Raw genomic sequence first — 26,829 nt, 5'->3', positions numbered from 1 at the left:
TGCATGGGGGTTAATCCGGTTTAGCATTGGCCCGGCATATCGTATACTTGATGTACGGGGTGCCTGAATAAATTTTAGGTCAAGGCTAATGACTTGGTCGACTGTGTTAACGTACCCAGACGTCGTGAGAACCTGCGCACAATATCAATGATTGGTTTGTCTGGTCCAGATTCGATTGCTCTCTGGCTGCTGCAACACAGCTTGAATAGCGCCGTGTGCGGCGTAAAACAACGGTCAGATCTCAGCTGCGCTGATATTTCTATGGACTATCATAATCCGAATACAAACACAAACATTTACAGTTGTGTTTTGGTCTTTATACTTTGGCACTGTTTCGATGACTGTTATCAGCCTAGTAATTCTATTTGACAACGTGTATATTTTGTGGTTCAGATCTACTCCTCAAGTGTATACATGTACTGCCTTTGCCCGCCAGTTCAGATTGAATGCATTGATCAACATCAACATAATTTTTTTAGACACGTGACTAAAAATGAATATAAATGTTGTAGGAATATTTTATTTAAGTGATTGCTGCACACACCACTTCTCTTCAGCACTAGGGCGGTGGGGGTAGCCTTGTGGTTAAAGCGTTCGCTCGCCGCGCCGAAGACCCGGGATCGATTCCCCACATGGTTACAATGTTAGAAGCCCATTTCTGGTGTCCCCCACCGTGATATTGCTGGAATATTGCTAAAAGTGGCGTAAAGCCATACTCACTCCAGTCAGTATCCTTCACACAATACATGCTCTGCGAACATGGGGGCAACGCCGTTGCCTGCCCCACCCTTAACGCACCGAACACCCACACCCCCAACTCCTCATCTGACCCACCACAGTTTCCACAGCAGGCAGTACGCTGAATCTACGCCAATTTAGTCGACAGAAAAAATCAATGGAAAGCTAGATTGTCTCTTTGCATTAATTATAAGTAACATTTGAGACAAGGCGCACTGGTGTTAATCAGTTCGAGCAGCGTGGCAGATGCTGCGAGATACTGCAGGTGATTACAGGTGGGCTACAGGTGATAGTGCACAGGTGTGTCAGGTTTACAGTGAAATAACAACTAGGCAGGTGTTAGTGGCGTTAAGATAAATTTGGCATGTCTTGAGTTGTTGCTTTTTAGGCCGATTTGTATCTAGTCTTCTTGTCAGAAAAATGCTCCCTCAAAATCCACAGTAAAATGTTGTTGGTTTTCAAACTGTTGTTCGTCTGTGCGTATAAATAAATAGAAATGCTATGGTTAATTGTAACAAATGTAAAATATGATCTTACTTAAATCATATACCTTCGGTCTGAGTCGTTCTAATGCAGCTTTGACGAGCATTACGTTACGTATTCAGAACCATTCAAAGAGATCCCGTTACAGGTAGGTCTACTTGTGTAATGGTATTCATTCTTGCGTCTGCTGAAATCGCTTTGACGATTCAGGTACTTGTAATATCATTTTAATGTTTCATTTGGTTATTTCGAAAGTTGAGATCAAATTTGAAATAAAAAATTAGAAATTGCAGAAATTCTGCCTGTAATTTCTGTTTAGTGGTGTGCTACAGTCGAGTTATGGGATTACGTCCCTTTGATTATCGCTGTTGTGTACATTGGAAACATTCTTCAGATGCGAAATAACGGGAGCATCTAGTTTGACATCATTGCCTCGTTATTACGTACACGTGATGTCAGGTTGAATGGATATATTGTGTTTTTCGGTGGTAAATATCAACTAGGTAGGTGAAATAACACTAACACTATGTAGTGAAATGCGTGAGCTGAGCGTAGCGAGACGTCAAGTCAATACTTGTCAACGACTGGGCTAGTCTGGCTCGGCAGATGACTGATAACCTTTCACACATTGTTGTACTATTACAAGCGTTTATAACATGCACAAGCAATTATGGAAACATATACACCGCTGCTGGTAATGCGTATGATATATTTTGTGTATATATCATATGCCGGCCATGTCCGTTTAACTTGTATTATCAATAAAGCTTTGTGTTTCATCAGATACATACCGATAAAGCATGATATATAAATATTTATAGTATAATTTCTTGCCTAAATCGTTTAATCTATGACTAGAAAATATATGCCTCACATAATTTGATCCAGTAACCGAAGCAAACATATGTCAATTTTCAAGGTTTTATGTTAATTTTAATAATGTAAAGCACAGGATATTGATTTTGGCTTAGGATAGTTGATACCTGACAGGAGTTATCAGATTACAGGCAAAATCAGACCCATGTCGATCATAGCCAATGTCAGGCTACGTTCTTCCCATGAAAAATGTCCCATATGTCGCTCCTTACTTTTATTTGAGTGCCATATGATGTTTATCAGTTGTTTCCATGATAGTGTGGTATCCCTAAATATTTCTATTTTTGTAATATCTGTAAATAAAATAGTTATGAAATGATAATATACTAGCAGATGTTCCTTACCTTAATGTGGTTAGCTGCAGGTAAACCCGAGTGGTTATGTATCATGCAGGTGTGCCAAATCCATGTAGCAAGGGGTCCGTCAAGTGGCAGTGATCCTTTCTCTCTACTAATGTATCATTTCATTATTTTTTATAGAACCCAGCGATTTTGTTTGCATCTGTATGGTTGAAGTCTGTAAATACTGATGTTGGGACAGACACAACCACTAGTCCGTTAGTCTGAGACAGACTTACTGTTCTGTCCCTTATTCTAATCATTTCCCTCAAATACTTGTCTGAATAAAGCCGCAGACTAGTTGGATAGTTGACAAATGGTGCCAAATACAGTAATAGAGTCTGGATCAGACAAGAGATCGAGTGATTGACATTGAGCATTGATCCATGTAATTGGAGTATAACCCCATGCAACTCACTGATTCTGACCACCCAATCTAAGTAGCCTCTTATGTCAAGCACATGTTCTTGGGACCTATCTTCTTACCCAGAATCTCAACAGGCCTTTAGTAGAATATTGTAGTAATGTTCCACAAATGACAGCTTAACTGCCAGCTCAGCAGCAGTTTGACCACCAAAACAATGTTCCAGTGTATATAATGTCCAAGAAGTTTACCACCTCCGTGGTGTAGTGGTTAGAGCGTCCGCCCGGGAGTGCAGAAGGTCGCGGGTTGATCCCCGACTGCGTCATACCAAAAGACGTTAAAATATGGTACTTGTTGGTCCCTGCCTGGCGCTCGGCATTAATAGGTACAACAAGGACTGGTCAGCTCGGAGTCAGTATAATGTGTCTGAGTGGGGTATTCATGCTTCACTGCGGCATGGTATCACAGTGGGCTAGCACTATAAAACCAGCTTAAGTCTGAGCTAGTACAAGCAGCCGCACATACACATACACACGCATGCACGTCGTCATATGAGCGAAATATTCTCCAGCACGACGTTAAACCCAATTCCACCACCACCAAGAAGTTTGTTTCCTCCCACATTGATATACTGTCATATATCTTGAATACTGTCCACAAGAGCATTAAACCCAACTAACTCACTAAACTATTATGTGTACTTTTGATAATTCTCTTTTGATATTCTATTTTAAGCCAATACCTCTTTTTGGGAGTTCCCCTCTATTACAATTGATCTACATCCTAGCACACAGATGGATAGTGACTACCATAATTGTAAAAATAGAATATTCAGAAATTCAGTGATATCTGAAAGCATATGTTTTTTTTCATTTACAGATCAATAGTGGTTCGGTGAACTTATTTGAATGTTATCATGGCAACAAACCTGTCCTGATGTAAGGAACAATGTCCAGGAAGAGTGACAAGAGGTAATCAATTTCTTAGCATGAAGTATATTCATATTAATCATTAGTACTTGATTATAACCTTTCAGTGGTATACCACTCAACAGAAGGTTAGGAACGCACCCATTTTAATCTCATCTCATGACATGACAAGATATTGATTAATATGAGTCCATTATTGGGTTTATCTCATTAAATAAGATGGTTTACTCCGATTTGATACCTCTCTGCACGAAGAGATCTTCTACAAAGGGGGGTCACTTCATTTGAATTTAAATTATCTGATCAGGCCAGTATCAGAGTGGACCCTTCAAGATTCTCTGTACAAATGATGGCAATATATGGAGCAGGATGACATATTTCTTTATCTCTCTTAAACAAAATTAACATTTGATGGGCACTTCTGATTTGGGCATAATATTTAAATGAATTAACAAATCCTGGGTTCGATTCCTCATATGAAACCCATTGCATTTATGATTTTCTCTGCCTTGATACTGCAGAAAGCCTTAGTGATTCACACTCTAACTCACTGTTGCCATGTGATTTTGCTGGGCCACTATTTGGTAATACCAGCTGCAACTTCTGTCCACAGACGTACTGGCCTCCAATGTGAGAACAAGAAGCTGGAGCGTGAGATTGAGGAGCTGGAAGATGCTCTACTGCTACACAAACACATCCATAACTCGGAGCAGACCAGCCTCCGGACCACTCTCAGGTGGGTTCAGTGGACATGTCTGTTTGGGTGTCCAACAACATGCTTAACAGAGCAGTTTAACATCCTTAAAGATTTTGGGGGTTGCAAGGTCTGCAGGTTTTCTTGGTAAGGTCTTGCTTTGCAGATCATTGTAGTGCCGTCTGTTCTGAGTATAATGATGTCACAATCAAGTGACCTCACAAATCTCTGACACTGAGGCTGGTTAGCTGTATATTTTACTCTCAATACAATGGTTATCTGCTGACAAAGCTAGAAGAATGATTTTACCCTCACAGTGTTTGATAGCAAATATGTTTCCACACTCACCAATAAAAGGCTCCTTGGCAAGATGCAAGTTTACTCTCTCGATTCATGGACATATTTGATATCAAAAGACACTCGTGTAAGATTCTCTATATTAATTAAAGTGGAAGCATTTGATGTCAAAAGACACAAAGGTGAGATTCTACGTACATGTATCTACTTTGAGTGGATATATCTGATATCAAGACACACATATGAGAATCTTTATATCAACTGTAGGAGCTTTGATATCCAAAGACTCCTGTGTGATATTCTCTATATCTTCCCTACAGGAAGGAGGTGGGCGGGTCGAGGTGGGAGCATGGTGGGCAGGGCAGGTTGAGGACGTACAAGTCCAGCAAGGACCTGGAGGAGAGGTACAGTCTGGAGGAGGAGTCAGCGGTACCAGGGGACGTGTCAGCAGGGGTTGGGGGGAGGCAAGGAACTCCAGGTAAACATGAGGAGAAGGATTCACAGCTGGTCAAAGTTGGCAGTGTCGATCGAATGAGGTCATCAGCCAGGCTGAAGAGGGATAACCGAAAACAGAAGGGTAGGTCATGTGACAGGAAGCAATATTGTACACAAAAATATACTATTCAAATGAAACTAAGGACCATTCATGGATGACAAATCAATTATTGTGATGTGAGAGAAATGGATGGTGCTTAACCTCTTTTGAACAGTATACATGTGATTTAAAAAGTAATTTGGAAATGTCTGAGTTATACTTTATCTCCTTCCTTGGTGTTAAGCCCATTTCTGGTGTCCCCCGCCGTGATATTGCTGGAATATTGCTAAAAGCGGCGTAAAACTAAACTCAGTCAGTCAGTCAGTCTTCTTCCTTGGGTGATGTAATATATTAACTGACTGAAAACAGTGTTTCAAATTGTGATTTTGTTGTTGTATTTGATTGTTTCGTTGTTTAAGGTTCCTTGTTTGAAAGTATAGTTACCTGGGAGATCTAGCCTTTCTTTTGGGCCCATTTATAGCAGTAAATATTTCTTAACTAACTTCTTCAAATGCCAAGGTGATATCCTGGAAGTCAATACCAAGGAATATATGTCCAGGAACACCTGACCTATTTTGTAGGTTTAAAGATTTTTGATTAAACATTCAGGTTGTAGGTTTAAATTGTATGTCTTTTACCTTTGAGTTCCAAGAAAACTGGGTTCTGTATCAACAAGTTCCAGGGTAAAGACAGTGTATGAAATAAGGCCCGTCCGACCACCTGAGACGGGTTAGATTTTGGACGGACGGTCTAGATTTACAGCTAGCCAGCCCGATGGTCTGGTAAAAATTTTAGATGTTATATACATCTGTGTCATATTTTGGTGTCTGGTAGTGGTGATCCGATTAATTGAAATAATCGAAGATTGGTCGCAATGACTAAGCGAACAAACTGTCGACCATGTTTTCTCATAATCGAACACAAACAATTTTGGAACACTTGTTTGCATTAACAATATTTTTCACAAGGTTGGTTTTGTCTGTTACATTTCATAAGCACTACAAGCTCGTTCCAATGATAGAATTTATCTTATAGACTTTAGGAAATTTGTTCCTAACATACTAGTCATCCTTTAAAGATGTGAAATTTGAAAAAAGACCAAAAGAGCTATATATGGTTTTTTTTCTATATTTTTTGTGCATTAACAAGCATAACCAGGAAAGTTTGATAAATGACGCTAACCAATTATTTTTGATGATCGATCAGTTGTAACCAATTTCCAACACTTGTGTCTGGTCTTGTTAAATCCATTTTGAAGTTACTAGCCCTGATGTCTGGCTGGGGTTTTTGCTTATTTCATACACTGCTAAAGAGGTTTCAATGCAGATGTACATGACATACTGGCACAAGGCTTTGCAATATTCAGATATATCCATCCTACTTTCAGAGCAACAAAAGACTTCTTCAAGACCTGTATCAGGGAAAATGTCATCTAGTCATCAACCAGCCAGAGGAAACTCTTCAAAGGAGTCTGTCTCTTCTGTTGCTACAAAACAGCCCACTGCATCCAGGGCAAGGGATGCTGTCTCAGAAGGGAAGCTATTTCAGGATGGTTCTGCAAATGTAGATGGCAAACTGTTTCCTACTGATCCTCTGAAGATTGATAGTCTCAAACATAAAGTTCTTCAGAAAGTCAGTGCTAACGTCATCCACAGACCTGCCCCTCCAGACCCTCAGGATGATGTCATGGTAGAGCAGGTGTTTGTTGACCACTTGTCATCTCAGACTCCTGGTAACCAGGAGATGATGACTGGACCTAAAGCTGTTGCATCTGAAAAGAGTGTGGTGAATCCTTCAGGACAGGCCAGTAGACGTGCTAGAGATTCCAGACAAGCTGCTCGAGCTCCCATGGAGGATTATATCAATATGGTTGCAGGCAGTAATTCAAAGCCTTATGAGACTCCTTTTAAAAAGACAAAAAGTGCTAAAGTTAGAAATAATACAGACTGCAAGGAGATGAAGAAGAACAGACAAAACTTGAAGTATGGTGTGGGTGGTAAAACTGAAGAGTCCAAAGCAACAAAGGATGTGACTAAGTCTAATTTTGATGAGGTAAAGCTTGCTATAAATGACGTGGAGAGGGTGAATATGAAGGATACTTCTGTGTCCTCAAATCCAAAATCGAGGGAGGTTCTGACAAGTGATTACAGCTCAGATCTTGAGACCTCTCCAGACCGATGGGATGATCCTCAGTTTGGGGGAGCATGTTTTGAGAGGGATGCATGGTTGGCCTCACTTCACAAAGCAGGTGATGCTGGAGGAAGACCTCACTGTCCTCTACCATCAGATGACATCTCAGACACTCCTGTTCTAGGAGGATTGATGGACTTGAAGAATAGAGGTGTCAGTGTTTCTTTTAACGCACCAAATGTTGCCAATGGATCTATAGACACTTCAACAGGGAACAAGATAGTATGTCACCAGGATGTTGTGACCTGGTTACAAGATCTGGGATTGAGGGACTGTAATCGGTACATCAAGGTGTTTGCTGAGAATGAAATTGATATGGAGACACTGAAGGATTTAACAGCTGAACAGTTGAACCAGATGGGTATCACAGCTGTCGGACCCGTTAACAAGATCCTTAGATCTGTGTCAGCCCTCAAGTCATCTTCTCCTTCAGCTAATATGACAGTGGATGAATTGCTCGCTGCTGTGGGGTCGACTCTGAAACAGAACCCCACAGAGATGATTGATGAAGGAAGAGGGAGACTACAGAGGAAGATGGGAAAGGATGAATTTGATTTTTCTGTATTCGCTGGGGAGGAAGGAAAGGATGAGATAAAGAAAAAACTCAGGGAACAGAATGTGAAGATTTTGTCTATGGAACAGTCCGAAAGGGAAGTTTTCTTAGCATCAGAAAAGAAAAGAACTGATCCTGTTGTTGAGAAACATGACTTGGATAGGAAACCACCAGTGGACAGAAAATCTTATCTTGAATCCCAGAAAGATATAAAACCGTCATCAGTAGATGAATCAAAAGGAGTGACTCGTAAACAAAGGACTCCACTTCAAAGAAGCTCTTCTGCATCACGTGTACAGTCTGATAGGGAAAGGAGTTTAAGTAGTGATGGTTCAACCAGGGGGAGACAACTCACACGTCAAAAGTCTGTGCAATCTGTGCCTAAGAAGTTACCAAGTGGTAAGCAGACTGCTGCAAGAGATGACAGTGCTGATGGCAGAGCTAAAGTCGGAAGGGGCAAGTCTAGTAAGGGAAGACCTTTAGAGGTTCTAAAGAAACAAGCAGAAGCAGGGATTTCTGCTGCAGCTCAGAAGCGAGAAGACATTCAGACCAAGACAAAGAAGGAAACATTGCAGCAACAGAGAATGGAAGAGAGCAGACGTAAGAGGAGAGACAAGATGGCCGCCAAGCACACTGGGAGAGGGAGACTGGACAGCAAGGGATCAGTGCAGGTGAATATCAAGTTTATCCTCCATACGGAAGAGAGATTTAAGATACATAAATGTATTCTCGGGTCTTAGAATAAAACTCAAGAACAGTCAAGTTGATTTGAGGACAGAAAATGTTGTGGTCAAGTTTCACTTCCTGCAAATGTATGGAATAATGAAGTGATTATCATGACTAATGTTTAAGGCAGGATATATTAGAAATGTTAAATGTCTTCTGAAATCATTTGCAATAGTGTAACGTATGAGCTTGTGTAAGATAGGCATAGGGACACACAAGGATTATTTGTATTAGTACACAGTATCTGGGTAGCATGGTCTTCAGCAATTCATGCTTGTTGTAAGAAGCGATTCACAGGATCGGGTGTTTAGGTTCGCTGACATGGTAAGTCATTTGATACTGATGATGTCACTCAAAGAAACTGTCTCGTCTAGACATGATTTTTGTTTTTAATTTTTCTTTTGTCATCAGTTCATTTCATTACAGCTTTTATTAATTTACTTGCATGAATCTAATGACCATGTAATCTTGTCATATATTGATCCCTGGATTGTCTGGCCCAGACCACTGCCATATAGCTGGAATATTGCTGAGTCACAGTGAGTGTGGTGTAAAACTAAACTCACTCACTTGTCATCTATTAAAGTTCTTCTCATTCAGGGGGCGGTGGGGTAGTCTAATGGTTAAAGCGTTGGCTCGTCATGCCGAAGACCTGGGTTTGAATCCCCACATGGGTACAATGTGTGAAGCCCATTTCTGGTGTCCCCCGCTGTGATGTTGCTGGAATATTGCTAAAAGCGGCGTAAAACCAAACTCAGTCAGTCTTCTCATTCAGACACATTTTGTTACCATATTATACAGACTGCCATAATATACACCTGGAATATTGCTTTAACAACAAGCAAACAGGAACCAATCATCTTGATCACGTCACTGGTTCGCTTTCAGCCTTGTTTATTATTGGGGCCCTGTCGATCAACTGTGTATTAAGGTGTGTTCAATACTTTTTCAATTCCAGTTGTCAACCAGGCCTCATGAGGCAGACCAAGACCCACTTGAATTCTTCTCCTTACCACCTGATCCAGGCAACAAGGAGACCAATCAAATCTCACCCCAGGACACCATCAATGATAACTTCCCAATCAGAGTGGAAGCAAGACCAATTCCTACTTCGGTCTCTCCCAGGAAGGGAGACAACTCTACACCTGAAACTTCTCTGAGTGCCAGAGAGAAAATTAAGAATGTTGACTTAATGGTGAGGACTGGTAACATCTCACATTCAACACTCTTGTTCCACTGTTGATAAAGATGTCTACGCACACTTTATGATGTTCATCCCTAAGTAAGGCTAAAGGGGTCGTTGTCGGCACGGGTACTACAGATATGTACCCCAGGTACGTTTCTGTATACAGAAACGTACCCTGGCCATAATGAGAATACAGAAACGTACCCTAGGACGATTCCATTCCCATTGTGTCGTATTCTTGATCGGAACTGTCATGCTGTTGTATTAGATACATTTGATTGCGTTATGTAAGTAATGAGAATACACAGTAACGGATATTTCGCGATGTATATGATACCACTCGCAATCAGTTGAACGGGAACAACTACATGCGGTTTCGGTTTTGGATTGAGGAATATGGACTCGTCTGCCTTTTAGGGTACCGGCTACGTTTCTGTATTTTGACTTTGTTTAGGGTACATATCTGTACACAGAAGCGTACCTGGGGTACGTATCTGTAGTACCTGTGCCGACAACGACCCCTTCAGCCTAAGTAAGTTTGACATTGTTTTGGACGATCAGTTTGGTTGTCATGAGCTTCTGTCAAAGTTGGCATCATCTGTCATCTATACAAGTCGCCTCATCTCGCACCTGCTGGATGATGAAACTTTGTATGTACAGGTTCCTCCAGTGGTGCTACTATGATTCTGAGCCATTCATTTTATGAAATCACAGCTAAAAATCTGAACAGCTTTTCAAAGACCTTTAGTAGTGACAAACTTGTAAGAAACAGTGCTCGTGATATCAACATGCCTACACTTATAAGCTTTTTTTTAATATTTACTGTGAAGAAAATATTTGTTTTTCAGAGACAACATAGCAGATTGTGTTGGTCCATATAAAGGATAATGAGTCTTTCCGGTACTTGATTATATCCTTGAGCTTGTCAATTGTTTATTTGAAATATTTGTTTCTTTCAGATAAGGGACCTGCAAAGAAAATCTGTGGATAAACAAAAACTTACCCTTGACATTGTACGTGACCTTCAAAAACAGTTGGAGGAGATTGAAAAGGGTTTGGCTTCCAGAACTAATGACGAGCTGCAGCAGGTTCCGGAAGAGGTTTCTAGTCCAAAATCTGACACCGACTCACATAGACTCGGAACACTGCCAGAACGATCTAGTCCCAGAGACAATCCTGCTTCAGACAGAAGTGCCAAACAAATGAAAAAAACGACTTCAGTTAAGAAGTCTGCAGTGATAGAACCTTCTGGTGATGTCTTACATGACCTTGTAAAAGAACTTGTGCCTGTAAAATATAAAGGGAAAGAAGATCCTGTGCATGTGTTGACAAGTGCTAGTGTCAGTAAGCAAGGTCAGAGTTCAAGGTCAAAAATGCCATCTGGAGTTGCATCCCTGTCAATGAGCAAGAGGGAGTTGTTAGATGAGATCAGGAAAGAGAAGGATGATCACAGGAAGCAGATCAGGTGAGATGTGGACAGAAATCAAATAGTTATATTATACAGCTAATGAAAAATAAGTTATTATACACAGTTATTTCCCCACGTAGGCACCTCCACTCAGAGATCAATGTTTATCACTACAGTCCTGTCACACATCCCTTCATGCTGTTGTTATTCCTCCACCTAGGCACCTCCAGTCAGAATTGACCCGTCTGCAGCACAATGACCCAGTCCGGAAGTCGGAACTGGACTACAAGGACCTTCAGTACCAGGAGGAAGGTAAGGAATGGCTGTTGCCATGGCTACGTGATGTTTCATGATTAGTGAAATTCAGTTGTTTAGCCCCAGCCTTGCCCCCACCATCTTCTGTAGGCAAGGGATTATACTGAGTACAGTCCAGTTTCAACCCTTGGTGGTGAACTAGGTTGGAATAGGTTACACTGTGGCTGGCCCAGTAAGCCTATGCATACTCCAATCAATTTCATGTAGCAAACTCAACATTTCACTCTGAAACAATAAGGTGATTTGCTGGTTTCTGTCACTTGCAGAATTGGCAAATTGCATTTAAACATAGATAGATATTTTCTATGTCTCAAGGGTAGAAACTGGACTTGCATAGTTAAGTCAACTTACTTGCCTCAGGAAGATGCGACCCAGTTGATGTTAATGAAATTTGTTTTCCCAGATCTGATAGGTGAAGGAGCATTCTCCCGAGTCTACCGAGCCCGCTATCAGGGAGCTGACGTGGCAGTCAAACGTCTCAGAGTGCCGCTGTCATCTCAGGACAAGAACTATTTCGCTGCGGAGGTAACATGACGCTTGACAATGTCCTTTATGAGGTGTCTACTTACCCTGCTTAAAGGTGGCCGTCTAGCACTCATTTTGTGGACAGCTTTATAGGTGTTGGTTCAGCCCTAAATAAAAGCAACAAAATTCCCAGGTTCACTGTACATTCATAGATGGTGCCCATTTGAAAAAAGTTTCTCTAGAGGGACCATGATTCTGCTTATTAAACATATTGCATTTTTTATGTGTCCTCAGCAGGAATAGTTAGGGCAATAGCTCAATCAGCCCCTGGCTGATTTATTTGATCTTAGTATTTCACCATTCGGTATGTGTTAAGTGATAGAGTAAATGTTCAACATGCGGTATGTGTTAAGTGATAGAGTAAATGTTCAACATGCGGTATGTGTTAAGTGATAGAGTAAATGTTCTAAGAGAACTGTCAGCAATAGCCCAGTTATAGGACAGTAACCTGTAATTTAATGAATCCAAAAGGCAACCAGTGACTTTAAATATGAGCAACAATCAACACCTTTGGACACCCTGTCACAATAAAGCCCAGACCACCTGATCAAACTTAGTCCGTGCTTAGTGTCAGCAAACAAATACTTGGGGACACTCACAGAGTGAGTGAGTGAGTATGTCAAGATTGGGCATGCCCTGCTCAAAAGTAACAATCAGTTCTTGTATTGTTTTGGTCAAAATTGTTACTGTCAATAGAAAACTGTACAACCATTAAGACCTGTGTTACTTTTGAAGGTGAGCTTACTGCGTGACCTTCGACATCCACGTGTCGTCATGCTGATTGGTGTTTGTACTTCACGACGTCTGCCGCTCATGGTGCTGGAGTACATGTGTAAAGGAAACCTCTTTGTTTTGCTGCACAATCCTAACAGGTACATACTGCTCTGGGTCTATATATGACACCCAATGTGACAGATTGATTCACGTAGCATTCAAATTCTTGCACTTACCATATGTTCTAAAATTCCATACTGTATCATTTAGATTAATGTGTGATCGGCAGGCTAGAAGTTGGTGAGTCAAAAATGAAACATACAACTTTATATATCCTTTAGATTGTTATATGTTGCCAAGTAGTATATTGTCAATGAGTCTCCAGTGCAAATTTAAATTTGTGAACTTGACATTGTCACTTCCTTCCAAATTCTACATTTTGACCTTTTGAAAGTTGCACTTCCTGCCAAATATTCTGATCATATGACCCTCTTTTGTCCCTCCTGAAATCTATATCATGACCTTGAAATTCACACATTTTGTGATCTTGACATTGCCATGTCCGCCTTGACATTATAATGTCCTGTCAAATTCCTCATTTTGTCTTGTGACCATGTCCTCCATGTTCCAGAGAGTCTCTTGACCATGCTGAGTATTACCAGATAGCCCGAGACATCGCTGCTGGGATGGTGTATCTTCACAACCATCGACCGTCAGTGCTCCACCTTGATCTCAAGTCCATGAACGTCCTCATTGGGACGGGAGATCGAGCCAAGATTGCTGACTTTGGCTTCTCAAAGCTCAAGTATGTCTATTTCCTCTTTAGCAAAATAAGATCTTTCAACTTTGTGTGCTATTTATGTACTAAAATAAATATCAACTCCCCTTTCCTCCTTTAAAAAATGTCTGAACTTGTTTAAAACCAAACAAAACTTCTAAAATACTGATGGCTCTGAAGTCTGCTATATCCTCCCTCATGGGATTTCAGGGAAGAATAGGCCCCCAGGACCATACTTATTCCATATGTTGTGTCAGTTGTGATGTGTGCATACACCTGGCGACTAGATGCTTCACTCTAAGAGTGGAGGTTCGAATTTGTAATAGAATCTATCCTTACTGAGAAAGTGTAATCACAAACATAACATGTGTTACATAAGACTGAAGGAGCCAAGGTGGGGAAATAACAACAGCATGGAGCGGGTGACAAGTGATCCACAGTGGTCTCACACCAAGGCCCCCTGGTGGGGAAACAGTATTCGACAACATCCTCTTTTCACTCACTCACTCACTCTCATGTGTATTTCTGTATTCAGACATGAAGCTGATCAGAATGCTGCCAAGGCCAGCAAGGTGAAGGAGCAGATTCAAGGGTCACCAGCTTGGATGGCCCCTGAACTACTGCAGGCAGGGGAGGTAACTCCCAAAGCAGACGTGTACAGTTTTGGGATGATTCTTTGGGAGATGCTGACCAGGAAGATTCCCTATGATGGGAGCTCAATGTTCCAGGTGCGTTCCATGCGGCGCTGCAGACAGTATGCCCACTGAATTAATTATCAGATATTCATCCACTTATTTCTGGAATCTGATACATTTGGTGGTTGTTTGTCAGAGCATCTGATGACATTATCTAGCAACAGATTCACTTATGTGTATTTCATCAAATAAAGTACAGTGGAAACACACATAGTATTTTTTTTAAAGTGTGTACTTGGGGTAATAAAAGTCTACTGATTGTACTTGGTCTTTATGTGAAAGGTTAAGTGGTTTAGCTCAGTGGCTGAAGGGTTGACTTTTCACACCAAGCACAGGTTTAATTCCCAGCACAGGTACAATTGTCAGAACTTTTGGAGTGCCTTCTTGTTGTATAAATACCATGTTCACTCAATGACGAAATGGGAAGCTGGATCCGATGTTTAACTGTGGATTCTTCATCTGTAGATCCTGGAGAAAGTGAGATTGAACAAACGTCCAGAGATTCCAATGGAGTGTCCTGTGGAGCTAGCAGGGTTTATATCCAGGTGTTGGGACCACAAGCCAGCCCGGCGTCCGGTCTTCAAGGTTCGTTACTGTTTGTGATGCCAATAGAAATCATCCCAAGAAAAGGCAGTTTGGCTCTGTTGTCATGATCATGCATATAGTGATATACATGTTAAGAAATAGGCAGTTTGGTTTAGTACACAGGTGTCACTGATCATGCATATGATGATAATAAATGTTAAACAGATTGTGAAAGACAAACCCGTAATTTGTAATGTTTAATGTACACAGGTGTGACTGACCACAGATATAAATGCATTAAGTTCTGTTGACATTGATCTGTAATGTTTAGTGACAAGGTGAGGTACTGATGCACAGGTTTAAATTGTGAATTTCAAATAGTATTTTTTGTCAAACATCCCAGGTAAATACATATTTTGACAGGTCAAAATATAATGTGCAAACTCCTTAAATATAATAATTTTATAAATGTGTCAACTAAGTCAGCTGTTGCACAAAATCTGAATGCATTATGTGACATCATGAGGTACAGATGCTCCAGGTTTAACACCAGAGTTTGTATTTCAAATGACTGCAATCATTCAACAAAAACAGCTCAGTTAGATATCAGTTTGTTTGAATCAACGAAATTGTTCTTAACAGCTTTACAATCCTAAAAATGTATTGAGTGTTTCTGAATTAGTGCCTGGCAACCTATAAGCTATATTATAACATAAGAAGACATCAGTAATCATACTTAAATGACTTGCTCAAGTGTGTTTTGCCATACCCAAATAACATGAATGGTGTTCATCATATTATGGATCCTTTGTTCTTTCTTGCTTTTATTTTACAGGGCACTGTAATTTGTTTCAGTGTCTCTAAAACATTATAAATTATATCGTATTTGCTGTTCCAGGAGGTGTTGTCCACACTGGAGAGCCTTTCCTTCCCCCCTGACTGGAGAGCTCTGTTCCAGCAAGCTGGGGTTCCTCAGGAAGCTCTGGAAGACGTCCAGTCAACACGCAACATCATCTCACTCGTGACATCGACTCTAGAGTCAACCAAGCTAGCCAGCCTCCTGGATGTTACAGCTCAAGGTCAAGGTGAATTGAGTGATGTATCAGAATCTGGGTCATCAGACATTGAGGAAGACCTTGATGAGTCGTCTGATATGAGTGATGACAGTTTGGAGAGTGAAGAGAAAGACAACTCAGATGATAACACTCCTGTGTGTTCCAGAGTGACGTCTGCTCGTTCCAACCGGGAACACAAACAGGAGATATTGTCTTCTGGTCAAGAAGTGGCTTCTGTCTCCAGTTCTAGTTTAACAAAGAAAATTGAGAAACTCAGTTTAGAAAGTGTTGAAGATGAATCTGAGGTGAGAGATAGTGATCATGATAAGATACAAGTTTCATCTCGGACTAAACCTACCCAGATTGATTTAAAAGCAACTTTGTTGCAAGAAATATCTAAAACATCAACATCAGATTCCCCAAGGCAGAGAAGAAGAGACAAAGATCAAGTTGAGTCAAGGAGAAAGAGACAGTCATCCTCCCCAGAAAGTGCTGTGTCCAAATTTTCTGAGTTACCCACACCTAGGAAGAGTCGAGAAGCATGGAGTTTTGAGGACATTCCAGCAGCTCCTACTTCTCCAGACTTCCCCCACAACCACATCCCCCCACCTCCTGCTCCTCCACCTCCACCACCCCTCCCACCTCCGTCAAATCCAGTCAAAGTCAAATCAAGAAAGGAAGATCAACAGCATAACAAACTTCAAAATGTTGTTCTTACTCCTCAAATACTGGAAGCTCGGACTCAAAAACTTAAACCTTTAAAGAGAGACAGGGATCAAAAGAAGGGGGCAGTCAGGCCGAGAATCACTCCGAAGCCTGTGAGGAGTGCTATGTTTGTTGTGGGTGCATCAGATCTACAGAAACAACGAGGCCGACTCAAACCAACACAACAGCCCCACCCGAACCAGTTGGAGGATTTGGCCCAAGTCAACGGCAAGACCCTGTCCTCCATTGCCGAGATACTCAGAGATGTAAGTAAACTTGATGTCTTCTTTTGTAAAAATGGCCTCATCTATCCCTAATATTCCAGGGTATTACAACTCCATTATGGTTTGATAAATACCTAAGGTGTCATCATTCTTAGGGGCTTCAACATATATAACATTCTTACTGGCAAATTGTGTATCTTATTAACTCAGTGATTCTGTTTTATTGCAGGCCATGTCAGAACGAAGGTTTGCAATGGGTGAGGATCTCTCAGCAAGTTGTGACCATGCACATTCTGACTTGAGCTGGTCCACTCAAGACGACTGAGGTAACCATGGTAACGCACCACCTTTAATCCGTGGACCATTTCATAATGTGCCATTAATTCTACTGGATGTCTTTGACAATGACTGCACTCATGATTCAATTGGCTATGCCTGCTCCAGATAATACTGTTTGGTTACATATGAAACAACCAATCGTTGTTTTAATCTACGATGAACAAAACCAGTTATGATACTCCCAATTATATATCAGGGGACTGATTCTACTGCATCCTCGATAATCTCCAGGGTATATGTTACGATAAACCTCCACTATACCCAGGATGCATCTACAGCTCTACATATACCCTGGAGATTATCGAGGATGGTCGACTATCGATAAGTACTGTTACCATGGATACTAGCTGGTGCATAATTTATCCTGTATAACTCTGGATGTTTCCATGGCTAGATGAACAGTGATGGCATAGCTTCAGGTTGTTTTCACCTGTGATAATGGACCAATATTACTCAAATTATTAGTTTTATCATATTTTATCTGAAGCACTATAAAAGGACATGGTCACTTTTCTCCACAATGACTTACAGTACTAGAATCTCCAGTGTGACTTGTGTTGTTAGAATTTGTTGGCTTAGATGGTTTCTAAAGCGCTTTTCTTGCCAAATTTGCAGTGCTATCCTCAAGGGATTAAGTCTCTGAGACTGTTATAAGTAAATGCACATCTATGTGAAATTGTTGTTACTTCTCTGGATCATAACTACTTTGAGGGACGGTGGGGTAGCCTAGTGGTTAAAGTGTTCACTCGTCTCGCCGAAGACCCGGGTTCGATTCCCCACATGGGTACAATGTATGAAGCCTATTTCTGGTGTCCCCCGATATTGTTGAAATATTGCTAAAAGCCGTATAAAACCAAACTCACTCACTCATTGTTAATGGCTTAATAGTGATCAGTAAATCACTTCTTGCTGATATACTACACACAAAAGTTAAATAACACCCACAACTGGAAGGCTGAAAAACAGATCTGGTGTTCCCTATCTTCCTTTGAGTAGAGTACATGCTGCATAAGGCAAGCTACTGTCCGTCAAGGTTGATGTGAAATGATTTCAATTTTTACATTCACTTTTGAAGACTGTCAAATTATTATTGTGGTTGTATTCTTAGTTAGAGCTCAGGGCTTCCATCATGACTATCATGGATTCCGTATTGTGAAACACAAGTGTGAACTTTACACCAATCTTAGGTCAAGTCGCTAATATTTGTATTCATCGAATTAGAAATACAAAAATCTTTCTTGAATGTTATAAAGGTATATGTCACTCGTTTGATAAAAAAAAATGTATTATCCAATAATGCCCTATATTTTCTGTATTGTGCATGTCTTTAAGAGCAGGGATCCAGATAAAGTCCCAGCCATTGTGTATGTACTCATATTGCATATTAATAGTTTTCTACAAGTATTCAATATACTTTTATTCTCTTGGGTTGAGTCTACTTGATTTTGTCAACTGACAGTTGGACTGGTTTTTAAATAGTTCTACTTGAAAGCTATTTCAAGTAATCTGTCTATTTACACTATAGCATAGTATTTAGTACGAATTGAGTCACATGACCTTATAGGAGTGATATAGACAATAACTTATGAGTGACGGATTATCTATACAAAGTGGAATCAAGTTTGTAAGTCAAGAGCCTTTGTGAGTAGATTATTGTTTCTATTCCCCATTGTCAAATTTCAACAAATGGAACTGAAAAATCTGTTGCATTCATCTTTGTTACAATAAGTTCACTGTTGTTGACTTCATATATATACCCAAAGCCTGCTTTCAGTCAGGTGTGCAAGATGAAAAGGCAACACTTGGTAATTACACAACTGTTTGATCAGATGTCTTTATGCATATTTGTACTACGCAATCAGCTCAAAATTAATTTGTTTGTGGTGATTTGATTATAATAGTCCATTTATATTGTGCATTTATGCACATTGCATGCTCAAAACGCTGACATATTATGCAAATATTTAGCTTATCTGGAACTCTTGAACATGCTGAACAGCAAAATAAGCATGAATATGTACAAGATTTTTCTAATAAAGACTGAAGACACTTTCGTAAAAACATCCGCAAGAAATATTGATGATCCTATCCTTTTTTGTTTGTTATATCAAATAGGAGTTGAAACTGATTGTTTTCTTGTCAAGAGTACCAGTTTATCATATGCATTTTATATTTGTTGTGTGGTCTTCAGTTCAAACTGTTTAAAATGTATTTATTAGGTTGTTTTAACCAAACTCTAGTCTTCTACGATTTATTTTTATAGTGAATCAGTATACAGAATCACTTGTTACTCTGGACAGTGTATAATTGTGCTTGTTTAGATTATCATTCATTATCAGCATTGGCTTCTCCTGTGTTGGGAGTTTTCTCATTGTGAACTTTCATGCTTACAATTTTCATATTTTAGTAACCTTAACAAACGGTATTTTAAATTTGAAATTGCTCAGATGGCTCTTTGTGATGTAACATAATTATAGTATTTATGGCCTGTCAATTTCTCTCAAAGGTTTTTTTATGGCCAATATTTATGTACTTATGAACAATTCAGCTAATTGGAAAAGATAGCATGTCTTGTTTTAGTACTTCAGTTAGTCATGTCTTTCTATACAAAGTACCATAAGGATGATTCATCTGTAGATCAGGTAACTTGTAGGTCTGATAAATCCTTCTAGATAGTTTGAGATTCAGTGTCAGCTTAGGATACACAGCTGATTGCAATTAAAGGTGCAAAATTAGACTTACTATATTTGCCATAATATGTGCACCAGACACTTAGAAAACTGAGAGCAAAGAATGCTTACTGACCTGATACACAGGGATCTAATTTTGTTCTCCGAAGTTTCAGTAATGAACAGTCTTTGTCCATGTGTCAAAAACCCGACAGTTCCCAGGCGATCATATACCCCTTCTACACACATCTCCACAAAATTGGTAATATTCACAAGTAAAAATGGACGGTCAAGGTAATTGTGGTTTTGTGCAGGGGCACTTAGAAAGATTACATACTGATTGGTTTAGAGATTTGTCTGGGGGCATTAAATGTGGTGAATATGGTTTGTCTTATTGCTAATGGGTTTTCAAACTGAGGTAGCCAGTTTATCGTTTAAGATTTTTAAATATTGCAAATGTTTTATTCATTGTTAAACGAAGTTATTGGTGCATAACACTGATTAGACAGGACATCCCTGTAAAGATGGAAAGACAAATATTCTTTGAACTTCTATACTTCTCCGTAATAATTCTCTTACAAGTTCTTTTTCAATATGCTCAGCCCATTTCTGGTGATGTTGCTGTTATCTTGCAAACAGCAACAATAAAACACTCACTCAAAGCATGTTCAGAGTAAACGGCATGACGACAAACATTGATGTTAACATTGTAAGCAGGTTCCTATATCAAGTGCAAATATATTACCATATTCCGTCCTACGTTTTATATTCAAGATGTTAAATGGCATTTTACCGTGTTTACTTTATTGGGATCATTTATATACATAGTTTCCGTCTTTTGGACTCACAGCTTTTATCAGGGACACTGTGGGTTTCTTGCTACATTGTTCGAAATCCTCTTTCGAATGCTGAAACCGTCTCTTTCAGAGTGTGCCTGTTGAAAGCTGGGAGCCTGAACATATATGAATGTATTTATTTGAATTGCCCTGTGGAAAGAATACACAGTGACATCAATCTAGTTTTGTTTTACAGATGTCAGTTAGAATGAACTCAAATGCGTATAGTCATTGTTTACCCAATAATCTTCAATATCTGTTAAAAGGCAAACAGCTTCTTGTGTGTCTCAAATTTTTAATAAACCAATAAACAATGAAGTGCATTGTTGTTGTTTTTGTAATTACTATTGTTTTTTTTTAATGCCAAATAACATAAATGGAAACTGAATGGTTCAGATCACTGTTACCATGGTTACAACTGTAAACTATATTCACTGTCATTCAGGATGGACCCATTAAGATCCGGGTTATAACTGATCTTCACCAACCTATGCTTGTCGCAAAGGCGACTAACGGGATCGGGTGGTTGGGCTCGCTGACTCGGTTGACGTGCGTAGACCGATGCTCATGATGTTTATCACTGGATTGTCTGGTCCAGACTCGATTATTTACAGACTGCCGCCATACAGCTGGAATATTGCGGAGTGCGGCGTAAAACTAAACTCACTCACTAATTCAGGATGGATGGATGGATGGCACGGCTACCTGTTGTTGTTGTTTTAGTCATATTCACTTGGTCCTGCCTGACACTGAAACATGTTACATGTTACTTGTAACGTCTAAAGCCCTACCTACTTGACACTCACATTATAGCACAACCCACCTGCTGGTGACATCTCAACACTACCAATGTCATCAGACATAGCACTAACCAGTTACATGTTACATGTTGTGTCACCATAACGAAGTGACGTCTACAAATTATGCCTCTGAGGTGAATAGTAATCTTCTGTCAACCTTCTACCACCTTAATCCTAGCTCAGATTGTTTACTTCCCTTATAGTTCAGAGTGAAAATTGAGTGAGTGCCCTCTGATCCAATGACCAGGGGAAAATATTTATTGTGGAAGTTTTATTATGTTAATTATTTTTATTTGTATGTCCAATTGCAGCTCAGATTACATAATACACTCAGTAGTATTCATCTGTAGGGATATCAGTTATTCATCACAAGCCCTCAACATGGATATTTCCTTTTGACGTTATTTTCAACATCTCCTGTCATCGGTAGACACATCATCACTGCATCTGTGGGGGAACCAGGTAGACATCACAAGCCCTGAACATGGCTTTTTGTCCTTGATGCTATTTTTATTTATCTTTGTCCACACATCAGGACTGCAGTTTACATCTGTGGGGGAACCAGGTAAACATCACAAGCCCTGAACATGGCTTTTTGTCCTTGATGCTATTTTTATTTATCTTTGTCCACACATCAGGACTGCAGTATACATCTGTGGGGGAACCAGGTAAACATCACAATCCCTGAACATGGCTTTTTGTCCTTGATGCTATTTTTATTTATCTTTGTCCACACATCAGGACTGCAGTTTACATCTGTGGGGGAACCAGGTAAACATCACAATCCCTGAACATGGCTTTTTGTCCTTGATGCTATTTTTATTTATCTTTGTCCACACATCAGGACTGCAGTATACATCTGTGGGGGAACCAGGTAGACATCACAAGCCCTGAACATGGATACAACCTGTGATATATGCTATAAATGTCTGTAGTAAGGCAAGACCTTCTCCGCTCTTGGAACTGAAACAGACAATGAAGACACAAAACATCAACAAAACATGAAATGAAAACCCCAAATTACTGTAATTATCATAAAGACTCAACATGATCATGATGATAGAAACCACTGATCAATGTATGCTGGAAACATGACAGAACGTTCTGTTACCTTACGAGAAATGGCTGTGGGAAGCAGCAGTGACCAGTGCTGTTTTTCCTGACTTCAAGGAAGGAGAGCAAGTTTGACACTAAAGTGTGACGTCCAGCCTTGTCTATTTTTGTCATCACCACCTGGAATGTTAGAGAATCAAGGTGGTGCATTTCTGGAGATATAAAAAAAATAAACATTTCAACTTGAAATAATAGCACTCTTGTAACGTCTAAAGCCCTACCTACTTGACACTCACATTATAGCACAACCCACCTGCTGGTGACATCTCAACACTACCAATGTCATCAGACATAGCACCAACCAGTTGCCAACAGATGTAACCACACCCACTTGTAATCAGATGGAACCACACCCACTTGTAATCAGATGGAACCACACCCACTTGTCATCAGATGGAACCACACCCACTTGTCATCAGATGGACCCACACCCACTTGTCATCAGATGGAACCACACCCACTTATCATCAGATGAAACCACACCCACTTGTAATCAGATGGAACCACACCCACTTATCATCAGATGGAACCACACCCACTTGTAATCAGATGGAACCACACCCACTTGTCATCAGATGGAACCACACCCACTTGTAATCAGATGGAACCACACCCACTTATCATCAGATTAAACCACACCCACTTGTCATCAGATGGAACCACAGCCACTTGTCAACAGATGTGACCACACTCACTTGTCATCAGATGGAACCACACCCACTTGTAATCAGATGGAACCACACCCACTTGTCATCAGATGGAACCACACCCACTTGTCATCAGATGGAACCACACCCACTTGTAATCAGATGGAACCACACCCACTTATCATCAGATTAAACCACACCCACTTGTCATCAGATGGAACCACAGCCACTTGTCAACAGATGTGACCACACCCACTTGTCATCATATGGAACCACACCCACTTGTCTTCAGATGAAACCACACCCACTTGTCATCAGATGGAACCACACCCACCTGTCATCATATGGAACCACAGCCACTTGTCAACAGATGTGACCACACCCACTTGTCATCATATGGAACCACAGCCACTTGTCAACAGATGTGACCACACCCACTTGTCATCAGATGGAACCACACCCACCTGTCATCAGATATGACCACATCCACCTGTCATCAGATGTGACCACACCCCCCTATCATCAGAAGAAGCCAAACCAACCTATTAATAGATATGGCCACACCTACCAGTCACAAGACATAGGTGCACACACACACCTGTGATCAGACTCCAGTGTCCAGAACTCACCACATATGGAATCTTGAATTCTTCCATCATCTTCAGCCCCACTTCGTCAGCTTTAGTCAAACCCACCTGACCATCAATCAGTATAAATGTTCGACACAATCTAAAAAAAAAAAAATATCATATTTTTAACACACAAGTTTCAAGTTTCATACATTTTCCAAAACTACTGTTTACCTTCATGGTCCCAGCACACAGATGATAAACAGAAATTATAACTGAGGAACGTCTGCTTGTATATTTAGTGATTTGTAACACTCAGCAATATTCCACCTGTGTGACTGTGAAGGGTGGTGGGGTAGCCTGTTCCCTTGTCACGCTGAAAACCTGGGTTCGATTCTCCAGATGGGTACAATGTGTGAAGCACATTTCTGGTGTCACCTGCCGTGATGTTACTGGAATATCGCTTAAAGCGGCGTAAAACTACACTCACTCATTCACACACTCCAGATTAAGTCCCAAGCCATTGAGCATGTACTCACATTGTGTCGTCTGAAACCAAACTCACTGACTCAATCTCTATATCAGTGGGCTCATGAGATAATCTACCCTGAATTTTAACAGACGAGATGTTGAGTGATAGTATATGGATGCCCTACCTGCATCTGGTTTGAAGATACTTCTCCACCGACTCCTGGAAGTGCTCAGGCATGTTGAAGCCATAACCGGGCATATCCACCAAGGAAAAAGATTTCCCGACCTGGAAGAAGTTCAATGTTTTTGTGTGTCCCTGTGGGGAGTAAATCATGATGTCAACATACGTAGGGTTAAGGGTGTCAACAGTTTGTATTTTGTTGTTGTTAAGGCTTCATTCAGCAATATTCAGCATTATTCCAGCTACATGACTGCAATCTGTAAACGTTCTAGTCTGACAATTCTGTAATGGACTTGAGGTGAGGTAAAATTGGGTTTAACGTCGTGCTTGAAAATATTTCGCTCATATGACGACGTGCATGCATGTGTATGTGCGGCTGCTTGTACTAGCCAAGACTTAAGCTGGTTTTATAGTGCTAGCCCACTGAGATACCATGCCGCAGTGAAGCATGAATACCCCTCAGACACATTATACTGACTCCGAGCAGACCAGTCCTCGTTGTACCCATAAATGCTGAGCGCCAGGCAGGGACCAACAAGTACCATATTTTAACGTCTTTTGGTATGATGCGGTCGGTGGTCGAACCCATGACCTTCTGCTCTCCGGGGGGGCGCTCTAACCACTACAATTTCACCTCACCTCACTATCGCCATTATCCACCTGAAGAAAGGGCAAGAACTAGCACAGAAACGTGAAAAATAAATCAAGAAGTTGTTATCCATAAGATTTGTCTTGCATGTAATAGCGGTTTGAGTGTGACAATATGAAGGAATGTCATTCAAATCAACATGCAAACTTACTGGTTTCCTTGACACCCTAACTTCAACATTTGGTACTTCTGAAAACATTGCTTGTATGAGAGAGCTCTTGCCCACGTTACTTCTCCCGAGAAATGCAACCTGGACAAACGATATCTGCGTGTTAGTATCATCCATAAAAATGCAAACAATCATTAAAACAGTGACTGATGTTTCCACACAAAAGCTGTGCTTTTCTAAAATATGGCATTTGAAAATAAAGTTGGTGGTATGAAAGGTTATCCCCCTTGAGTGATTCTTCATCACTTAAGTTATCTTTGTCTAGTGCTTCAAAAGAATGACTATCAAATGGAATTTTAAGTACTGTATCAGGATATGAATTATATCACACCCATAGTATTGAGATGTGCATCATATTGTGATCCCAACACATGGTCACACCTCTAACTATAACCATAAAACCAACAATTTTGCACTGTTTCACAGTGGAGAAATTTAACTGACAAAGCAGTGACTTCAAATGGCATTTTAGACGTTTGGAAGTACAACATAGACAACCTTTATGAATAACAATTCTTTTATTTTATGAGTGCTACATTTTGGTAGAGTTACTTGCACCTTTTCATGCAAGAATTCTTGCTTAACAGTACATGAATCAGTACCGAAATGTCATACTCACGTAATACAACGTTTTTCTTTTTTTAAAATTTTATTCCTGTAGACATACTACATATTCTTCTTATTATTAATATTAAATGATCATATGTCCTACAGGACATGAAAACTTTAAACAATAAAATAGATAAATAAATATATAAATGAATGAATGAATGAATGAATGAATGAATGAATAAATAAATAAGAACTTGTTATACATTAAAGTTGTCTATATTGACCAAACAGTGGTGCAGCCCTTCCTCTAGCACTACTTTGACTCACTGTAAGCAGTTTGTAACATACCTCTGGCATCTGGAAATCCTCCAGTGTACTGGACCTCACTACGGCAGTGTGAAACTTGATCTCATGCTTCGTGTTCAAGTCATTTCTAAACAAGCATCTGCCCTGTTCTAACTCTGTCTGTGTGGGGGAAAATATGTCATCCTTCTCCGACAATATTGGTATCTGTAAATAAGGCTGCAGCCTTGAGAGAGGATTCCTGAACAAATCTTGTTTCTTAACTACAATACCAGAATGTTTGGAACCGGTTTGCAAGGGTCTTCTAGTGGATGACTTCAATGCCTGGTTCCTCATATACGTAAAACATCCCGGCATTTGATTCTTGAGGTGGCGTAAATGGCAGAAAGTCAATGGAGTCTTCATGCTGAATCTGTCAAATGAATCAAGATCCTAAGGACTATTGTAAAACATTTCAACATGAACAAATAGGCTTACTGAGTTAGTGAGTATGGTTATGGTATATATTTCAGCAATATCACGGCAGGGGACACAAGAAGTCTACATGACACACAATGTATCCAAGTTAGGCTTTTCCTGTGACAAGTAAACACCAATGACCAATTAAAAGTTTTAACAGTTCCAATTCTTCAGTGGAATGGCCACATCTTTGTGCTGGCACTTTTCTTTATCGATATT

The 26,829-nt window shown here is 40.2% G+C and overlaps 2 protein-coding genes across 2 annotated transcripts; one reads left to right on the top strand and one right to left on the bottom strand.

Moving 5' to 3' along the window:
* Positions 1-1,592: 1,592 nt before the first annotated feature.
* On the top strand, positions 1,593-21,015 carry LOC124270648 (serine/threonine-protein kinase BCK1/SLK1/SSP31-like). The gene is made up of 15 exons (XM_046705712.1): positions 1,593-1,724; positions 3,679-3,770; positions 4,342-4,464; positions 5,040-5,296; positions 6,642-8,668; positions 9,682-9,918; positions 10,869-11,374; positions 11,538-11,629; positions 12,036-12,157; positions 12,893-13,029; positions 13,503-13,676; positions 14,185-14,377; positions 14,810-14,929; positions 15,768-16,895; positions 17,083-21,015. The coding sequence occupies exons 2-15, from the start codon at positions 3,748-3,750 to the stop codon at positions 17,176-17,178; spliced, it is 5,235 nt and encodes a 1,744-aa protein (XP_046561668.1). The 5' UTR covers positions 1,593-1,724; positions 3,679-3,747; the 3' UTR covers positions 17,179-21,015.
* An 875-nt stretch (positions 21,016-21,890) lies between these two features.
* Positions 21,891-26,569, bottom strand: LOC124270929 (GTP-binding protein 8-like). The gene is made up of 6 exons (XM_046706029.1): positions 26,197-26,569; positions 25,279-25,377; positions 24,483-24,613; positions 23,887-23,986; positions 22,609-22,730; positions 21,891-22,460 (listed from the first exon to the last, which is right to left on the bottom strand). The coding sequence occupies exons 1-6, from the start codon at positions 26,554-26,556 to the stop codon at positions 22,379-22,381; spliced, it is 894 nt and encodes a 297-aa protein (XP_046561985.1). The 5' UTR covers positions 26,557-26,569; the 3' UTR covers positions 21,891-22,378.
* Positions 26,570-26,829: the final 260 nt, after the last annotated feature.

Source organism: Haliotis rubra, unplaced genomic scaffold, assembly GCF_003918875.1.
Source record: "Haliotis rubra isolate DU_JTF1 unplaced genomic scaffold, ASM391887v1 Scf1, whole genome shotgun sequence".
Lineage (NCBI taxonomy): Eukaryota > Metazoa > Mollusca > Gastropoda > Lepetellida > Haliotidae > Haliotis > Haliotis rubra.
Note: the sequence above shows the minus strand (reverse complement) of the source record. Positions and strands in the feature narration are given on the sequence as shown.

What these genes read in the sequence shown, in the direction of transcription:
- LOC124270929 (XM_046706029.1), bottom strand. Translation starts at nt 26,556, where the DNA reads ATGAAGACTCCATTGACTTTCTGCCATTTACGCCACCTCAAGAATCAA. An exon ending in TTAGGGTGTCAAGGAAACCA is followed by an intron (nt 24,614 to 25,278) that starts GTAAGTTTGCAT and finishes TACTCCCCACAG; the next exon opens with GGACACACAAAAACATTGAA. An exon ending in TATCTTCAAACCAGATGCAG is followed by an intron (nt 23,987 to 24,482) that starts GTAGGGCATCCA and finishes TTTTTTTTTTAG; the next exon opens with ATTGTGTCGAACATTTATAC.
- LOC124270648 (XM_046705712.1), top strand. Translation starts at nt 3,748, where the DNA reads ATGTCCAGGAAGAGTGACAAGAG. An exon ending in TCCAGGAAGAGTGACAAGAG is followed by an intron (nt 3,771 to 4,341) that starts GTAATCAATTTC and finishes TTCTGTCCACAG; the next exon opens with ACGTACTGGCCTCCAATGTG. An exon ending in AGCCTCCGGACCACTCTCAG is followed by an intron (nt 4,465 to 5,039) that starts GTGGGTTCAGTG and finishes TCTTCCCTACAG; the next exon opens with GAAGGAGGTGGGCGGGTCGA.